Here is an 18,734-nt window from a genome sequence, read left to right on the forward strand (position 1 = left end):
GCTCTTCCAAACCATTAAATTATTTCATTTACTTATTTCTTTTGTTCTACTTCTCTTTTCCTCATATAAGGGAGGGTGATTTATGGCTCTTCCAAGTCTTTTGTAAAATCTACTTTAGTGTAAAGTTGTGTTGATTTTCTGTCTTGTTGCGATAATCGTTTAATTTCAGATTGACGGATTAGTTTTAATCAAGTACATATTTAATCAATAACTTTAACATCTTCAACGTTATAGCTTCACATGTTTGAATATTTTGAACAATTTAATTTTATCATATTTGTATATATTTTTCTATTTTATACTATCACTCTAAATGATACGAGTTTATTCATAAATTTATCATTTTTATGTTTAGTAATTTTATATTCTATTTTTGATTGATGTAATTTTTATTAATTTGAATGAATGAATATTGTTTTTAGTAAAACAAAATAATTATACATAATTATTATAATAATTAGAATTAGAAAAGAAGAATAACAAAAACAAAAGTGCCCGGTGAGAATCACGCCCAGTTAAACTCAGCCCAAGAATGACAAACACGTTTTTCAGTCTTTTTGTCCCATGATACAAAGTCATCGTTGACCAAAAATAAATATATACTCCATCTATTTTATAGTAATTGATTCATTTCATCATTTTAAATTAATTAAAAAAGTAAATTACGTAAAAGAGATAATAATACTTTATATTAAATTATTCTTTATCTGTTGATCAATTTACTGTTACTAATGTAAAAGTTACAATTAAAAAGATAAATAATATTATATTAAAATAAATCATTTATTTTAAAATAATATTTTATTTTATTTTATAAATGAGTTGTAGAAATGAGGGAGTAGAAGGAAATCTTCCTCTACAATTCACAAAACTAGATAACTTTGAGTATGCAACAATAGATTTTTTTCTCAATAATAAGGACTTTGACAAATGGAATCCAAATAGATATCTACAAAGATAGTGTTTTTAATTATAAGCAATATTTCTCCTACTATTAGTTGTCATTGTTGTTTGCTTTATTCTGGCTATTCCACAACCAATGCACATTTATTCATCTCACTAAAAAAATCTTAAATACAAAAAAGAGAATATTTAATTTATTATATTATATTATGTTTATTAAACATTAATTTTTCACCATTATCATAAATATAAAATATAAAATAATGATGTGAACATAACGCACGTAAAGTAAATTACATGGTACAAATTAAAAATAATATTTATTTTAAAATTTTATTCGAAATGTGACATTATATATAGGATGGAGAAATTACTTACTACAAAATCATCTTTGTTAATTTTCAAAATAAAAGGAGTTTGATTAACTAAAATATATTTATTTGTAAAGTGGTTAGAAGAGTATTTAATGGATAAATTGAGATATAATAATAGTTAAATTTAAAATAATATTTATATAACTAAATACCCAATTTTTGTGTTAAATAATAATACAAAAATAGTTAAAATGGTGTAAAGAACATTAAGGTTGTTCACACCAAAAATAACCCATTTAATAGAATAAGTGAAGATAGGTTGAACCGAATTAAATTTTGTGAAATTTGAGTTTGATCGGTCAAATTTTTTAAAGTTTAAGTCGAATATGTGATATATTATATATTTTTTTTAAGTTTGAATCTGATATTTATAAAAGTTTGTTATGAGTTGTTAGCATGCTTTAGAATCTACTTCATATTAATATTTTTAAATAAATAACAAGACATATTTTTGAATAAATTAATGAAATAAAATTAATTATACTTTTTAAAATTTAACATAGTATTTTAAAGAATTTGACTTTATAAAATATTATATTTCAATTCTATTTATAATAATGTATTTAAATATATAAAAAATTATTGTAGATTGATATGATTAAATTACTAAAAGATTAACAAACTTATATTTAACTTAAAGTTCAAAAACTAATATATAATAATAGTAATAAAAAAAATATTATTTATATTTTCTTAAGTAGAATGGTCTTGTAGATCAATTTTTATTTGTAATCTATAGTTCAATATTTTTTGCTAAATATATTTATAAAAAAAAAATAAAAAAAAAATAAAAACCTTAATCTTATCTATTTGAAAAAATATGGCATAACATGGACTTGACGTATATTAAATTGTAGAAATTTTTTAGTCAAACAAACATATTCTCATCCCTACCTCGAATGCTAGGACCTTGAGTTTTATCAAGATCAAACAATTTATGATTAATATGTTTTTGTACTTTGCAATTATTACTTTTTTTGGTTTTGATCATCATAAGTTTTTTTGTTTGGTTCATATTCCTGCAAATATAGTTTCATTTTAAAATAGTTCTTTCATTCAACTTCTATTGTAAAACCTCTAACACTGTTAAATCAATTCCACCATTCCTTTTCCCCAAACTCCTTAACTCTAACCAAAACTTCACTCATCACCATAACCCCATCATGTTCCACCAAATCAACTATCTCAACAACAACAACCTTGTTCTTCTATTCTCTCATAGAATGAGTATTGAGTCTTTTTTCAATCACTTCCAATCAAATCCAACAAATATTCAATTTATTTCAATAGGTCGCTATTGATAACACCCAAAACTCTTTCCTCTTGTGATATGTAAAACAATGTTGTTTCACATAGGAAAAACACCGTCTCTTCTAGAGAAATGCATAGAAGATGTTTGATATATTGCGCAAATCACCTAACTCAAAAAGAGAATTTTCAAGAAACGGGACTTGTTTTGTAGAGGAAGTTTGAGAGGTTAAGGTAGTTTATGTCGCTGATGTAAGGGTAAACATAGAGATGATCACAGATGATGAAATAATCGTTTATATTTAGGTTTAATGTGTTACAATTTGTGTAACAAAAGTTGAATATGAAAGAATTATTTTAAAATGAAATTATATTTGCAGAGATATTAATCAAATAAAAAAAACTTACAGGACTAAAACATTTTTTTTATAATTATAAGAATTAAAGACATATTTAAACCAACAATTTATATTATCAATTTTTTATAAAAAAATGCTGAAAAGTAGATTCTAATTATTAATAGCCAGCATAATGAATTCGATTGTGAGAACATAGGAGCATAAGCATTCTAATTAAAGAGGGCCTTTCAATGGTTCCGATCTTAAATATAAGAAAATAAGTTAAAAAAGTTAGTGTATCTAATTTCTTCAACTAAAACATCTATTTATTTTTACTCGGTTTGCTTATGTAGGATTTTACTAAACACAAATAGTATAAGTAAAAATAAAAAATAAATATGAATAAAAAACATTAACTAATTTTTATTTATTTAATATATATAATCCAAAAATATTTGCATTTTTAAACTATATTTTCTATTCATTTAATTTTTATGAAAACACTAATTAAACAATTTTCTTGAAATGATAACATGAAATACAGCATATAGTTAAATAGAATTGTTTTTAAAAGTAAGTAATTAAAAATTTATTTTAAAAGAGTATACGAATAATTTTAAAAAGGTAAGTAGCTAGAATTTAATTTTATAATAAATAATTATATATGTGAGTTAAAATATATAACATTTTTTATTGCGATTTTAGAAATTCATTTTATTATTAAAAAAATCACTATTTCTCACTTAACTATACTAAAAAATTTATGGTTTACGGTCCTCATGATTGCCCTCATACATTTATATACATCTATAGAGTAAAAGTATAATAATATTTAATTGGTAAAAATGGGTGCTAATGGTGGGTGCTCCACTTTTCTACTTTTGTAAAAGTGGTCTATTGGTTTTGAAGCATCTAATATCGTACTTTTTGTATTCTGTAATTTATAATTATTATTTGCTTGGTGTCAAAGTTTTAAAAACCGAATATTCATTAATGAATTAAAGTTAAAGGTGAATTGTTTGAAAAAATTTAAATTAATTAATTGTTTGAAAAAAATACAAGTTTCAATTTTAATTAAAATAATTGTTAATTGAAATTGTTTATTTTTTGACATAACTCTAAATTAGCATGATCTTATTTTTAAGAATTAAAAAATTAAAATTAAAAATAAAATTTTAAAAATTGAATCAAATTTCATAGTTGAACAATATGATATAATATTTTTAAATTTTGTAGTTTTATTATTATTTGATGAAAAAAAAAACAAATGAATGGTCAGGTCTCCACTCTCCTCTACCTACCAAAGCAAATTAAATAGGAATAATATCTTTTGAGTAAAGAAGAAACATTATAATATTTTAATTATAAAACTAAAAAGTGAAATTAAAGAAGAGAAGAGAAAGTAATTAACCTCAATGAAGACTGTCTTCAAAAGCCTGCCTGAAAAAGAAGTGATGTTGGCAGTAATAATTTTGAGCTTTAAAGATTCAAACACTTCACACAATTTTACCATTGTGTCTGTCCTTTTGCTACATGTCAAGCTCACAACAATTGTATTTTCTCCCATGTATGTTACCCTAAGCTGCACTCCACCAAATTAAAACCCTCTTAATAAATTACTTTACAATCTAAAGATAATTATAAAATAATAATAATACCCCACATCAATTTTTTTTAGCATCAATAATACAAGAGAGAGGTGATGCCTTGCAAATTGCAATCTCTCTCTTCTTTTATTTAATTTTGTTGTTTTGGGTTTAGTGGTGGAGAAAAAAAGAGGGATAAGTTGATTTGAAATTTATTAAGGCTTAGATCATATTAATGTGGTGATTTGAAATTGGTTTTTAGTATATGGTCTAAATATCTCACCATCTATTTTATAAATAGTGTGAAGATAGTTTAAAAAAATCCATAGATCAGATTCTTTTAAAATGATTAATTTATTTTAAAAAATAAAATAAATAATATCAATATTAATAAACAAATTAATTTTATATATATGTATATAATTATAATATTAATTTTCGATTTGTTTATCTTACTAACTTTTTAATTTAAAAAACCAAAATCAAAATAAAATAGTGTGAAGATAGTTTGTGGCACGGCTGTATTTAGTTTATTTGCTAGATCAAGCATCCTAGGTGTCTTTGCTTTTATATATTCTACATGTGTTAGAGTATCTCTTATCCTCTTTTAATGAAATTTTGATGTTTATAAAAAAGTCAAATATATAGTTTTTAAATTTAGTCACTAATTATAATTTTATTATTTTTTTATCATTGTTATGTTTTATGGAGATTAATTATAGAGACTAAAAATTTGTAAAATTTAACTCAACTAACAAATGTTGATATCGTGTCTCAAATTCAAACTTAAGATTTTATAATTGTATGCGAATTTCTTTACTGTTTTTTCTACAAACTAAAAAAAATCTAAAGAGACTAAAATTATTTATTTATTTTTTGTAAAAATTAATAAAATTTAGAAATTAAAATTTGATAGCATTTATGCAAGGACAAAATTTTACAAAATCATAATTTTATAAAAACTAAAAAATATATTTAATTTTTTTTGCTATTTGATTTTTTGTTAGAACTACGTTTTTTATGACTTGGAATAGTATTTGTCAATATATTGATTGTTGTAAAAATAATATTAAGAGCGAGAGAGGGTGGGGAAATTAACCTCAAGAACTTCAATTGGGAAGCTTGTTGAAGTGACACAGTCATATAATTGATCTGTTCTCTTCTTCTTGGACCTCAGCAAAATAGGAAGTTCTTGATCAAAATCATTGCTTGGATTAATATTATTATTATTATTATTATTAGGCATCCCAGATTCAAGCTCCATTATCTCAGCTTGAATAATCTTCTCTTGTTCATGCAAGTGTTGTATGTACTCAATAGCATCCTTAATAATTGAAGCCTTATCCATCTGAAAATAAAAAAGTATATGTCATGACAATATTAAAATATGCTTACCCCTCCTTTTCCTTTTGTCTCTTTTGCTTTTATTATTTCCTTTTTTTTCTTTTTTATTTACACCATCCCAATATTAAAATATTGATGTTTTAAAAATTTAATGGAACATTAAACTGATAAGACTTCTAAATTATGATTCAATTGTTTTAAATGTTAGAACCAAAATAAAATTACGGTTAAATTAAAATGCAAACAATATTATTTCACACTTAACTAAATTATCGAATTCGGTTCAATTTTTAAAATAGTATCACATATATTAATATATTAATCAGAGACCAAACCTCTAACAACATATTTAAGTAATTTGATTATCTATTAATTGTGTCATTATTGATTATTACGTATGCCACTAGTACCACTCACTCAAACCACTTCATATTTTTTTATTTAAAAAAAGTAAAATTGCACACATAAAATTAGCACTACTAATTAATAATGAATTAGTGAAGCACCAAAATTAATAATATTTACCTTGCTAATATTGGGGACCACTGATCTAAGTGCAAAGAGTCTTTCATTGAGTTTCTTCCTCCTATTCCTTTCAGAGACAATGTTCTTAGAGGACACTGCTGATGATGCTGCACCATCAGGGGAGCTTGAGTCATAGTACCCTGAAAAAGCCTCATCCAATCCCCAGCTGCCACCACAACCATCTCTTCTCAATTTTTCAATATTATTTATTATTTTTATTCAAGATTATATATATAAAAATTTCCAATTCAAACTTCAATTTTTTGTACTATAAGAATTGCGATGCAAACACAACTATTACTTTGATATAATTTTTTGAAATATGTATTTGATTCAAATTTTGTACTAAATTCAACAAATTTTTATAATCTGTTTTTATTTATATTTCATTTAGGAAGAAATACTATTTAAAACCATGATATAGTTAATTTTTACTAATTACACCCCCAAAACTGAATAAAGAGAATGAAATGATATTGTTAATTGTAACTAACCTGTCAAGCTCTTGGGTTTGGAGGAACATGTTGGTCTCCCAATAATGCTTGTATTCTTCACCAATATTCTCCATAGTTAAAGTTGAAGTTGAAGGGAGACAAACACTTGGGAGAGAATAAATATATATATGATGATTTCTTTATTGAAGCTGACAATTTTAAGGTGGTTGGTTTATTTTGTGTCTTTTGCTTTTGTTATTTTGTTGTGATGAGAGAGGTGTATATATAGGTGTGAAACGTGTGATTGAATTTACTCACGTGTTATAACTTGGGATAAATGGGTATTGCTTGTTTTGTTTGTGTTTTATGTTTGATGATGCTTCCTAGAAAGATCCAAACCGTACATATGGCTGGTCTATGATACCGCGTTTGTCACATGATGTTGAATTAGTTTATATATATGAGCTCATGTACTTGCACTTTTATAATTATTAACAATTCCACACTTCTAAAATAAATAATTAACTTTAAAAAATAAAATAAATAATATCAATAATTAATTATTAAATGAATGATTGATATTATATGTATATATATAATCAATTATTAATTGACTCATTTTACTAACTTCTCACTTTAGACGAGTCAAATTTAATTTTTAAATATTTGTTCAACACCTTATTTTTTCTCTATATCTCTCTTTCTATCATATTATCAACATATCACACCATTTTTTTTTTCTATTTTTGCAATATATCACACCTTATTTTTGCAACATTGTCCATTGTAGCATGGTTTTGGGTAAGTATCACTACGCGAAAAATAGGATTTTACAGCGCTTTTTTTAAGCCATTTACAACGTTTTTTTTTTTAAAAATGTTGTAGAATCAAACGCTGTAAAAAGATACAACAACGCTTTTTAAAATAAAAAAACGCTGTAAAATATGCAAATATATTGCGCACGCTTATTATGCACATTTTACAGCGCTTTTTTAAAAAAACGCTGTAAAATGTGCACTCAATATATGCATTATAATGCACATTTTACATCGCTTTTTCAAATAAGCGCTGCAAAATGTGCACTCAATATATGCATTATAATGTGAAAGGCTCATGCACATAGAAAAATCTGAACACATATTTGAGAAATTCAAATATATATTAGTAGCATTCACTATATTGATAATGTGAATTACATTTTTTTTACTCAATGTGAATTAATATATGTTACTTGCATTTGACTATAATTCAAATATATTACATTTTCAATTTGTTAGAACAACAGACTTAGCTTTAAACTAAAAAGATAACTAAATACAATAAATGATTCATCCTAAAATTCTGTCAATTATGTCTATGTTTTATTTATAGCAGAATGTGTATCGTAGTTTTTTATTATACAATTTTTAAAGTTATAAAATATAAATAGTTTTTAAATACTACAATTAAAAAACATTAATTGTGTATGTGATTTTGACATGGTTGTTGTTGTCCCTGGAACCAACAATGAGAAAGAACTAGGAAAAAAGGCAACAATGAGAAAGAACTGGGAAAAAAGGCTATTATGTGTGTATGTACTATGTAGACTTTTGGGAAAACAGCTGATGATGTATATGCTAACAATTATTTTAAAGGCACTTGTTAATAATTTAAATATAACAATTTTTTATTAAAAGAATATTAAAAATTGTGTATTTAAAATTTTAAAGGTTCAAAAATTTTCTCTTTTCAAGATAAAATTATTATTTTTAATTTTTTAATAAGGGCTCTTAGGACACTTATTAGCATGATCTAATTATTTATTTATTTAATTTATTAATGATATTTAAGAATGAAATGAAGGATATAATTAGATACTTAATAATATATTTTTGGTTATATTAATTTAACATTATGCCACATCAACTACTAATGAATTATGAGTTAATCTCCTAAATAGTGTTTAGCCTCACACCAGGGTGGTCAGCGATTACGACATAGATGACGTGAAGCTGAATTTTCTTCCTTAATAGGGATATATAGATCGTCTTGCTGCACAACGTTATTTAGCTCGAGATGTATTGTTGAAGAATTAGGACCTATTTGGTAGGGGAAATACAAAACGCCAGATGAATGATTGTATGTTTCTCATAGTGTAAGTTTAGGTGTTTTGATTGATGTAAAAAACTAGGTCTAATTTAGATGATGGAAGTAGTCATCTTACAATAGCTTCAATTAAATTGGATCAGGAGAAAATATTTTTTAAAAATCATGCATAGCGTTAGATGTATGTCAAAATCCATGAAAATGCTTTTAAACAAATTTTTTGAAGTCATTTTAATTTTGATGATTTAAATCATGCATGTTCTGATCAAAATTATAGGCTTCTAGTAAAATGTGATTGGAATCACATAGGTGATTCAAACTATATGTCAGTAATTTTAAGAATTCTGATGTTTATAATACATGTGATTTGAATCATATCAATAAAATTTACAAATTCAAAAGGACTTAATATGTGATTCAAATATGTTAATGATACAATGTTTTAGTGATTTGTATCACCTCTTTAAAAATGACACTTTTATGATTTCAAATTCACCTAATTTAGATAAAAACTGGTATTTGAACACAAATTGTAAACACAATATTTGACACGTATGTCCAGTTCACTATATTTATACAATAAACAATATTATTTTTTTTCAAACAGAAAACATCAATTTCTTTTAAAAGTTTATATATATATATATAGAGAGAGAGAGTGTCTCTGTCAAAAATTATATTCCAATAACACAACTATTCCTTAATGCCTAGTGTGATTTGAATTACACAAACAAATTTTCAGTTTTTAATGCATTAGATATGAGTAAGGCCCAAATGGTCCAATCATCCAATGCAAATGTCAACGCTTTCTGATTTTCAAGATTGTTTGATTTTGTGGACAATTTCGTTAATTGTTTCATGATACATTTAAGTTGTCAATAACTTAATATATTTTTTAATTTTATTTGTTAGTTAATTATATTTGAAGATATTAATAAGCTTTTAGTTAAAATACACATTAGAGAAATATTAAAATATTAAGTGCTGAATCAAATTAAATGATTTTATTTAATAATTTCTTGTATTAATAAAATGTTTAAATATCTAAAAAAAAAAGCCTATTCAACTAAAGGTCACTTTGATTTTAATATCTGTTAAATATTTTTATTTTAATTTAACCTTGTAATTTTAAAACGTTTTTAATTTAGTCCTTTATATGACTTTTTATTTTATTGAAATAGGTATAAAATGCCAATGTTTCACGTGTGACTAGTCATAACCTATGATTTATTAAAGATTCAACTTCTCAAAATTTATTTTCCCCTTCTACCACATACCATATGTCAAAGTGGTCTATATTGTAAACTTTGTCATGTATAGAGTAGCTTGTAAAGATGAGAATTTTGCAGGGAAGAAAGACACAAGAACTTACTCAAATAGGAGTTGTGTTGTGTTTGTGATAGTGAGAGAGAAAAGAGAAGGATAATATAAGAGGTTATAATGTTCACTACTAAAAGAGTCAAGAAGTGAAATGATGAGAAAATTAAAAGTTCAATTATCACCTCTAATATAGTACCGACAAGTAATACAACACTAACATAATATGGTTGAACTTTTCTAAAACGAGCAACTCAATTTGAGTATAAAGTAATCATCCGTTAATAAATAAATCAATTAATTTTGTTTGGTGCATGGAAGAAGGACATATATGGAATACAAACACAAGCCAGTAAAAGCCCAATAAGTGAAGCCCACGAGGCCCATGATCATCAAAGACAACCAGCACATTTCATCCTTAACAACCAAACACCGACCTCCGAGTGAGAAGTAAAGAAAGAAAAGTGATGGATTCTTACAACACAACAAAACAAAAAAACTGGAAAAACTCTCTATTGTACCTAACCTTCATTGTTGCAATTCTTCACCTTATACATCAAAGCCATTTCTCACGTAAATTAATCATTGGCAATGAAAAAGTGCACATCAAGAAAAACCCTCAACTTCCTCTCCGGTTCCGTTCCGACGGTACCTTCAAAATTCTCCAAGTCTGTTCCTATCTTTCTATTTATTAAGAATATTCGTTATTCCGTTTTTGTTAATAATTATTTTGTTTCTATTTTAGGTGGCTGATATGCATTATGGAAGTGGAACTATAACACGGTGTAGGGATGTGTTGGCTTCTGAGTTCGAGTTTTGTTCTGATCTTAATACTACTATGTTTTTGAAACGGATTATTCAAGCTGAGACTCCTGATTTTATTGCGTTTACTGGTAATTTTGTTGGACTCATTATTATTTATTTCAGTTCATTTATTACTTTTTGCCTTTTTTTTCTTTCTTTCCTTTTTTGTGAATTTTCTGTTTTTGACTTATTGCTGGTGCGTTTACTTTTTTGTTTTTTTAGATTTTATGTATGGATAATAAAGTAGATTAATTAGTTTTGGCATAGCTTGATAGCTATATTTATGTATGACTAGTATATAGCCCGATCTGGTAGTGTGGTATATAAATGGATAGTGTGACCATAAATGAAAAGAGACTAAAACAGGTGAAAATAGGGTTCATGGTTAAATTATATACCGAATGAAATATAAAGAAATGGTATCTGAAAATTGATGTATCTGACTTTAATTTTTAACCAAATACATCAAATTTTCACATATTATTTTTGCTTATACATTGCATACCATTGTTATAATCAGAGCAGACCAACCTTGTTGCACGAGGAATTGGTCAGTCTAGCGGTTGGTTCAACCAAGGTTCGTTCATAGTCCTTTAGAACTGGATCCAGCAGGGGTGAAACGGATTGAACCGCGGTTCCTATCCTTCTGTATTATATACTTGGGCTTGATGTTTTTTTTGTGTGTGTTTGTATTTATTGAGCCATTTGAGATATATTATATATGGAGAAGCCTCATTCAAATTTTTTATTTATCGCTCTATATATAGAGCTAAATTGTAATACAAAAACAAATTCTAAATCATATCCCTAAAATAAGAAACAAATCCTAAACTAGATTTAAATATTTTAAACAAAATTTCAAATATAAATTATATCTAAATGATATCTTATCTTAAATAGATTTAAATCTAAATCTAAAATCTCCAAAAGATATTTAGGCATACTATTCTCAACAGGTTGAGGGTCTATCGTACCACATGTCATTTAACAAAGTCAAGCTGGATTTTGATATGTAAATTAAGAGGCAGCACCTCCCAAGAAACAACAACCAGAGATTTCTTACTAAGAAGAAACAATTGTAAATGGCTTTCCATGTTGCCAGTAATGCATATGTACATTTTGTATGGCACTACAAGCAAATCAAGGGACATTCTTGTTGCTTATGGTGCTTTATTTATAGGTGTAAGAGTAACAAGTAGGGTGACACAGCATGTCATTGGAGTGCATTTGTTTAGAAAACCTATAAGTACGTGCTTGTTTAGTAAATCATATTTCTTAACTAGATATAAGTAAAGATAAGAATATAATTCTTATTGAACCTATGAGATTTGGCTGGACTATGATAAAATGTCCAAATCTAATAGAGTAAAAATGGGTTCTAGCTTAGGATATACTTAGAGAATTCAAGCTCTTGTGCCTTTATTGACCCACTTTTTTCTTTGAAATAATAGGGCTTAATTGATTAATTCTGTTTTAGCAAATTTCTGGACAGACTTTTTCTTATCTAAATAATCAAGCAATAGTAGCAGCATTTAAACCATTCTATGGCTGAAAATTAAACACTTCCAGCTTATTTCTATATAAATGAAACTAGACCATTATGATCCAAGTAGTGAGAACAAGTAGTTAATACGCTTTAGCTCAGATCAAATTGTTTGAGTAGTACCTATGTTCCGTTCCTTCCATGGCTAGATCAAATCTCTTGGCCGAACTTTGGATAGCAATGTCTCCTTTCTCTGATAATCGGAGGGTTAAAAGAAAGTATACCATTACTATTTCTCTGTTCGATATCTGACTTGGTTGGACTAAACATGACTACTCTACTAGTGGATCCTTGTTTATAATGTTTAGTATTCATGTGGTATTTGACTGGATTTGTTTTATGCTGATTGTGTTTGTATGTATTCTAAATGTGCCTCACTAACATGGATTCAGTTCTTGGTATTAGGAGATAACATATTTGGATCAAGTGCTCCTGATGCTGCAGAATCTCTGTTTGAAGCCTTTGGTCCTGCCATGGAATCAGGACTTCCTTGGGCTGCTATTTTGGGAAACCATGACCAAGAATCAACTATGAATCGTGAAGAATTAATGTCCTTAATCTCCCATATGGATTATTCAGTCTCACAAATCAATCCATTGGCTGATAGTCTTACTGATTCGGCTAAAATTGATGGCTTTGGAAATTATAACCTAAGAGTATATGGTGCCCCAGGTTCCATTCTAGCAAACAGCAGTGTTTTGAATCTTTTCTTTCTTGACAGTGGCGATAGGGCTGTTTATCAGGGAATTCGAACTTATGGATGGATCAAGGACTCCCAACTTCAATGGATGCGTCGTGTTTCTCATGAACTCCAGGTAATAACAAAGTTTTAAACTACTAGGCCCTTAGTTTATTAAAAAAATTGCTAAATGGTGTATCTTAAAATTTAATACATGATAAGGATTCAAGACTTCATCTAATTCATGTAACCTACCCATCTAATGGGATAGCATAGCATTTTGTTATCATTGTTAGCTAGTTATGCAACCTAACCTAAATTTATAGATTTGTTAATCATAATAATTTGGTTATGATTATTATGGAACTAAAATATATGTTTTTGTACTTCATTTTTTATATGCTTCCTAACCATGGTTGTCATTGTCTTCATTGGCAGATAGTAATGGTTGCCATAAGTGGAATACTTTTCACTTATTTTTGGCTTTCATCCTTGTTAACCTACCTCCTAAGAATAATAATTAAAACTTAACCCAAAAAAGTTTGAATATAAATGCGATTAACGTTACTCCTTTTATAAAAAAATTTAATTTGTCTCATGTAATAATGCAATTACGTACTTCTTCTATTATACGTAGGCATGACCTTTCTTTTTCCTTGAGGGAGGTTTCCGAATTCCCACATCCCATTAACATTTTGCAGGCCACACACTAACAGGGACAAGAGCAAGATCCTCTTCATCCTACACCGCCGGCGCTTGCATTTTTCCATATTCCGATCCCAGAAGTCCGACAGCTGTTTTACAAAGAAATTGTAGGCCGATTTCAAGAGGGTGTAGCTTGTTCGCGGGTGAACTCACCTGTTTTACAGACCTTTGTCTCCATGGGAGATGTGAAGGCCGTGTTCATAGGCCACGACCACAAAAACGACTTCTGTGGAAACTTGGACGGCATATGGTTTTGTTACGGAGGTGGCTTTGGTTACCATGGCTATGGAAAAGTTGGGTGGCCAAGGAGGGCAAGGATTATCCTAGCTGAACTTCAGAAGGGAAAAATGTCCTGGACAAGTGTGCAGAGAATCATGACTTGGAAAAGACTTGATGATGAGAAGCTGAGCAAGATTGATGAACAAATCCTATGGAATCGATAGCTTCCTAGATGAGCATGGTACTATTACTCTGCTGACTGCTACATTACACGTATAGTATCTGTATTGTATATTTGTGTAGTTTACAGTATCAGTCTTTTTGTTCATTGTTGTTTGGTAATAACCCTCTTGTAATCAAGATTGATGGAAGTGTTTAGCTCAAATTCTTTCCTAATATCATGGTTAATGCTCATTGAAATGGTAGAGAATTAGATAATGTTGCAATCTGTAATTTATATGATTACATGAAACTAGAAGCTAATGTCGTATAGACAACACGACGAATCACGATCAAACACTAAACACAACTGAGTAGCATAAACATTTCGAACCACGATCAAACACTAACACACAAGTGAGTGGCATAATGGAGTGATTTGCAAAACTCTGAACTTAACATGTTTTACCTCGGTGAATTTCGAGTGTTAGATTTAACTCTAACTAATAACTGGCATTTATATTTAATATTAGAACTGCAAAACAATACACGAGAGAAAATAATTAAGATACAGGAAAACGCTTAGACGAAGTCAAAATTCAGGGCAAGTAAAGAGATAATAAATTATTGTATATATTAAAAAGAGATAATAGATTATTTTCTAATAAAAATAGTTTTCAATATTTTTTAATATAAACTATTTTGAATAAATTCTAAAAAAAAAATTTATCAAACATGATTTTTCAATTGCTCACCTGAAAAACAATTCGTAAAAATAGATTATTAAACAAGTTTGTTAAATTTTCTTCTTCAAAGAAATTTTTAAAAATTAATTTTTATAAACCATAAAAATAAACACAGTCAATCAAGCTCGTATGGAACATGTTAATAAATTAGTAATTATTATTTTGTTAGCTATGGGTATATTGCAAATATATATATATATATATATATATATATATATATATATATATATATATATATAATATTTGAATATATTGTATTTCTTTCAATTAAATTTTAAGTTAAGTAATAGATTTTGATTTAGATACTACTCTCTTTAGAATAAAATATAAAGAAAATTGGTAGTTGAATAATTGATGTATTTGATCAATAACTTAAATATATCAATTTTTCATCTACTATTTTTGTTTATATTTTATTTTAGAGTGAGTAATATGTTTTTATGGAAGAAAAAAAAAAAAATCATATTTGTATTGATGTTCACATGTTGGTTTGGTATTGGTCAAATCTAAACAAACTCAACTTAGTAATAAGCGAGTTGGCTTAAATTGATTTATCAAATTCGTGAGTCATATTAATTTTAATCTATTAAAAATTCAATCAAATATAAAATATTGGCCTAAATTGTCAATATAAAATATCACGAGACATAAATACTCTTTATATTCTTATTGTGTCACATTTGTAGATATTTTTTTCGTTTTATGTTATTATTTTAAATATTGTGAGTATGTTTGCATATTCATCTCTTTTGATTTTAACATATTTAAATTTATTTTCAATTGAAATATTTTATAAATTTAAACGTCTATCGATAGTAAAAAAACAAATGAAATAAAAGACACATAAATCTAAACTAAATCAATGCAATTCAAACCAAAGTTATTCCCCAACTATTGGTTATGATATTCTACAAATAATCCCACAAATTGGCTGAGCACCAAATGAAATACAGTGAACGATCATCACCTTATTGGAAGACACTTGTACTATCAATTGGTTCATAAAAGCAAAACAATAAGATAACTATTTTCATATCCATATGCAATGCTCTCATTACTTTAGAAATATTTACAAAATTAAAATAGTTATTAAATTATTAAAAAAATTGTTAAACATCATATATTATTTTCTAGTAATATTTATGTTATATTTAAAGTTGGGGTGAATAAGTGGTAGTATTGACAAGTATAAGTATAAGTGACAAAATAAAAAAATATTTCACTCTTCTCTTTCTCACTCACAGTATACCAATCCATTAAACACTTTTCTTTCTTTCACCAACAACTCCATTTTTTCTTCCATCATAACACATTCCTTTCACTTTGTTATTATTCACTATCAACACTCCACTCTTTTCTTCCCAAGAACCTTTAATGGAAGCAACCATATGAAGTTCTCTCCCTCCAATATGATCTTGTGCCTGTCCTCTTCTTCATCTTTGGTTTTGTCTACAGTCCAAGGCAACACAAAAAGAAAATAAAGACCAATCTGATCCGCGCCTGTCCTCTTCTTCAGATTCAACCTATTGCAACAGAGGCAAGAGTGTTAAGAGCTAGGAAACCAAACAATTCCAACAACCCAGCTCAATTCAAAAGGAAATTTTTCCTTGTCAAAAGTGTGAGTTTTTTTCCTAATAACTAATTTTCACGTGTACGTAGGATTTTTGGGCTAATTGCAAACTCGTTTTCTGTTGAAACTTCATTTAATGGGTTTGGAATAATGGGAGCTTTGAAAATTGGAGTGAGGTAAATTGTGGGATTAGATAGGTAGGAATTGTTGAAACTTCATTCAATTCTTCGAAACTCATTCATTTTACCCATATCTGTGCTGATGACCATAATGTGATGACCATAATGTGTTAAAGGATTGAAAGAATGAGGGTGGAATGTCAGTGGACTAACTAGGGCGTACTTGTATTCACAATTTCCTATGAACCTTCGCTCTGGACATTCTAGGTTGACTCCCACTGAATTTTCCCTCTGGACAATCTATTCTAATTCTGACTTAAACATCCTCTGATCAAATTTTTCCTCTAGCTTGACTTCCTCTGATGGAATAACTAAATTTCCTCCGATCAAGTCTTTCCTCTAATTTGACTTCTTCAAATCAAGTCATTCCTCTGGCTTGACTTCCTATGATTGAATCCTTCCTCTAATGAGACTTCCTCTAACTGGGGTGTCCCTCATACTGTAATCTCACTATGACTATAACTCCCCTTTGATTAGGTGTGTTCAAAAAAACCAAAACCTGAATCAAACTGCAGAACTGAACGTAATCGAACTGTTTTTGAATTGAACTGATTTATAAAAATTAAGAACCAAGCTGTTTTCGAACTGATTTTTTAAAAATAGAACTGAATCAAACTGGTTTTCAGTTTGAAGAAACCGAACCGAACTGATTTTCAGTTTGAAAAAATTAAAACGGTTTTTAGTTAGAAAAAATTGAACTGAATCGGTTTTTAGTTCGAAAAAACTAGAACCAAATTTGTTTTCTAAGAAGTAATTAGGGGTAATTATGTAAAATTTGACCTATATGAACAAATAACTAAGTTAACCTATTCGGTTCGGTTCAAGCTAATAATCTGGTTCACCAATTTATAAAACAGTTTGGTTCGGTTTTTTGAATTGAAAATAAGTTATGTTCAGTTTTTTCAAACTGAAAATCGATTCGTTTTAGTTTTTAAACTGTTCTAATTCAGAACTGAAACTTTGCACACCCCTACCTTTGATATTTGACTTGGGATTAACTTTTATATATTGTTTATGAATTACTTATGTTAAAGCTAATTATCAATTAATTGTAATTAATGTGATAATGAAGTATGTATAATATACCTAATGTCATAACATGCATTGTTTTAAAATGTTACGGTGGACAATGATGATTGTTTTAAAAATGAAACATAAGAAAGGGAATAACAATGGAGACGCCGATTGAAGTCATGACCAACACCTACTTTACCAAGAGTATCTCAATTATCTTGGTAACCCACATTGAGATAAATGAGGAGGCCTTTCCTGTATTGTAAGGAAAAGGAAGGAAAAATTAATGGTTGTTTTTCTTAAATAAAACTACATAATCATGTCATGTTTGAAATTGCATCTAAGAAGAATTGATTGAATTACCCTTTCCCTTTTTTATAGAACTTGCTGATATTATTATCTCACCCCTATTTTTATGTATTATAGCAGATAAGAGGACTTGAGACTTGAACTCGAGCTCAAAAGATTAAAATAGTTGTATTATGTGAAGTTGTAATTTATTGTGTATTAGTACACTAGAGAATGTTTTGTAGATTATGTATTATGTATGTACTTACAATGACATTTCAACGAATGTACTTTGTAAGAATTTATATGAGTGCCTCCAGAATGTTACTATGCATGTTTTATTGTCGTTTTCTAACTACATGGTGGTGATGGATAATACACAATGAATAAAAAAACATGGAAATGGCTTCCACTTACTTCAACTATGGAGATTACCATCTCAGTGAATTAGGGAAAGGAAGGCTGCTGTCTAGAGCGTTCACTAGACTGGGATACACGTGCAGGGCCCTAAATGCACGGGCTTTTTAGAATACACCTAATGAAAAGGTTGTGTGTGGGTTTGATGTCAGAGATAGAGTTCAAAACTACGGTTACTCTTGTTGAATCTGAATCTTACTCGCTATGCAAAGGTTCAAGTCGAAAGACACATTTGTTTATGCATAATCTTATAGAAG

The 18,734-nt window shown here is 27.7% G+C and overlaps 2 protein-coding genes across 4 annotated transcripts in view; one reads left to right on the plus strand and one right to left on the minus strand.

The window, feature by feature from the left end:
- LOC101512768 (transcription factor bHLH35) overlaps positions 1-7,019 on the minus strand; it is an 11,311-nt gene extending 4,292 nt beyond the window's left edge. Inside the window, exons 1-4 of the mRNA XM_004487941.4 lie at positions 6,813-7,019; positions 6,319-6,484; positions 5,549-5,797; positions 4,275-4,445 (exon numbers count right to left, since the gene is read on the minus strand). Of these exons, the coding sequence (XP_004487998.1) occupies positions 4,275-4,445; positions 5,549-5,797; positions 6,319-6,484; positions 6,813-6,886 (660 nt within the window). The 5' untranslated portion in view covers positions 6,887-7,019. The remainder of the gene's footprint in view (positions 1-4,274; positions 4,446-5,548; positions 5,798-6,318; positions 6,485-6,812) is intronic.
- A 3,506-nt stretch (positions 7,020-10,525) lies between these two features.
- Positions 10,526-14,542, plus strand: LOC101513094 (probable inactive purple acid phosphatase 28). 3 transcript variants are annotated; one of them, XM_073364869.1, is made up of 4 exons: positions 10,526-10,822; positions 10,900-11,047; positions 12,910-13,316; positions 13,897-14,542. In XM_073364869.1, the coding sequence occupies exons 1-4, from the start codon at positions 10,622-10,624 to the stop codon at positions 14,326-14,328; spliced, it is 1,188 nt and encodes a 395-aa protein (XP_073220970.1). In that variant the 5' UTR covers positions 10,526-10,621; the 3' UTR covers positions 14,329-14,542. The 3 variants fall into 3 exon arrangements, with proteins under 3 accessions (XP_073220970.1, XP_004487999.1, XP_004488000.1); XM_004487942.4 differs by having other exon boundaries at positions 10,535-10,822; positions 12,907-13,316; XM_004487943.4 differs by having other exon boundaries at positions 10,579-10,802; positions 12,907-13,316.
- The last annotated feature ends 4,192 nt before the right edge of the window (positions 14,543-18,734 follow it).

Source organism: Cicer arietinum, chromosome 1, assembly GCF_000331145.2.
Source record: "Cicer arietinum cultivar CDC Frontier isolate Library 1 chromosome 1, Cicar.CDCFrontier_v2.0, whole genome shotgun sequence".
Taxonomy (NCBI): Eukaryota; Viridiplantae; Streptophyta; class Magnoliopsida; order Fabales; family Fabaceae; genus Cicer; species Cicer arietinum.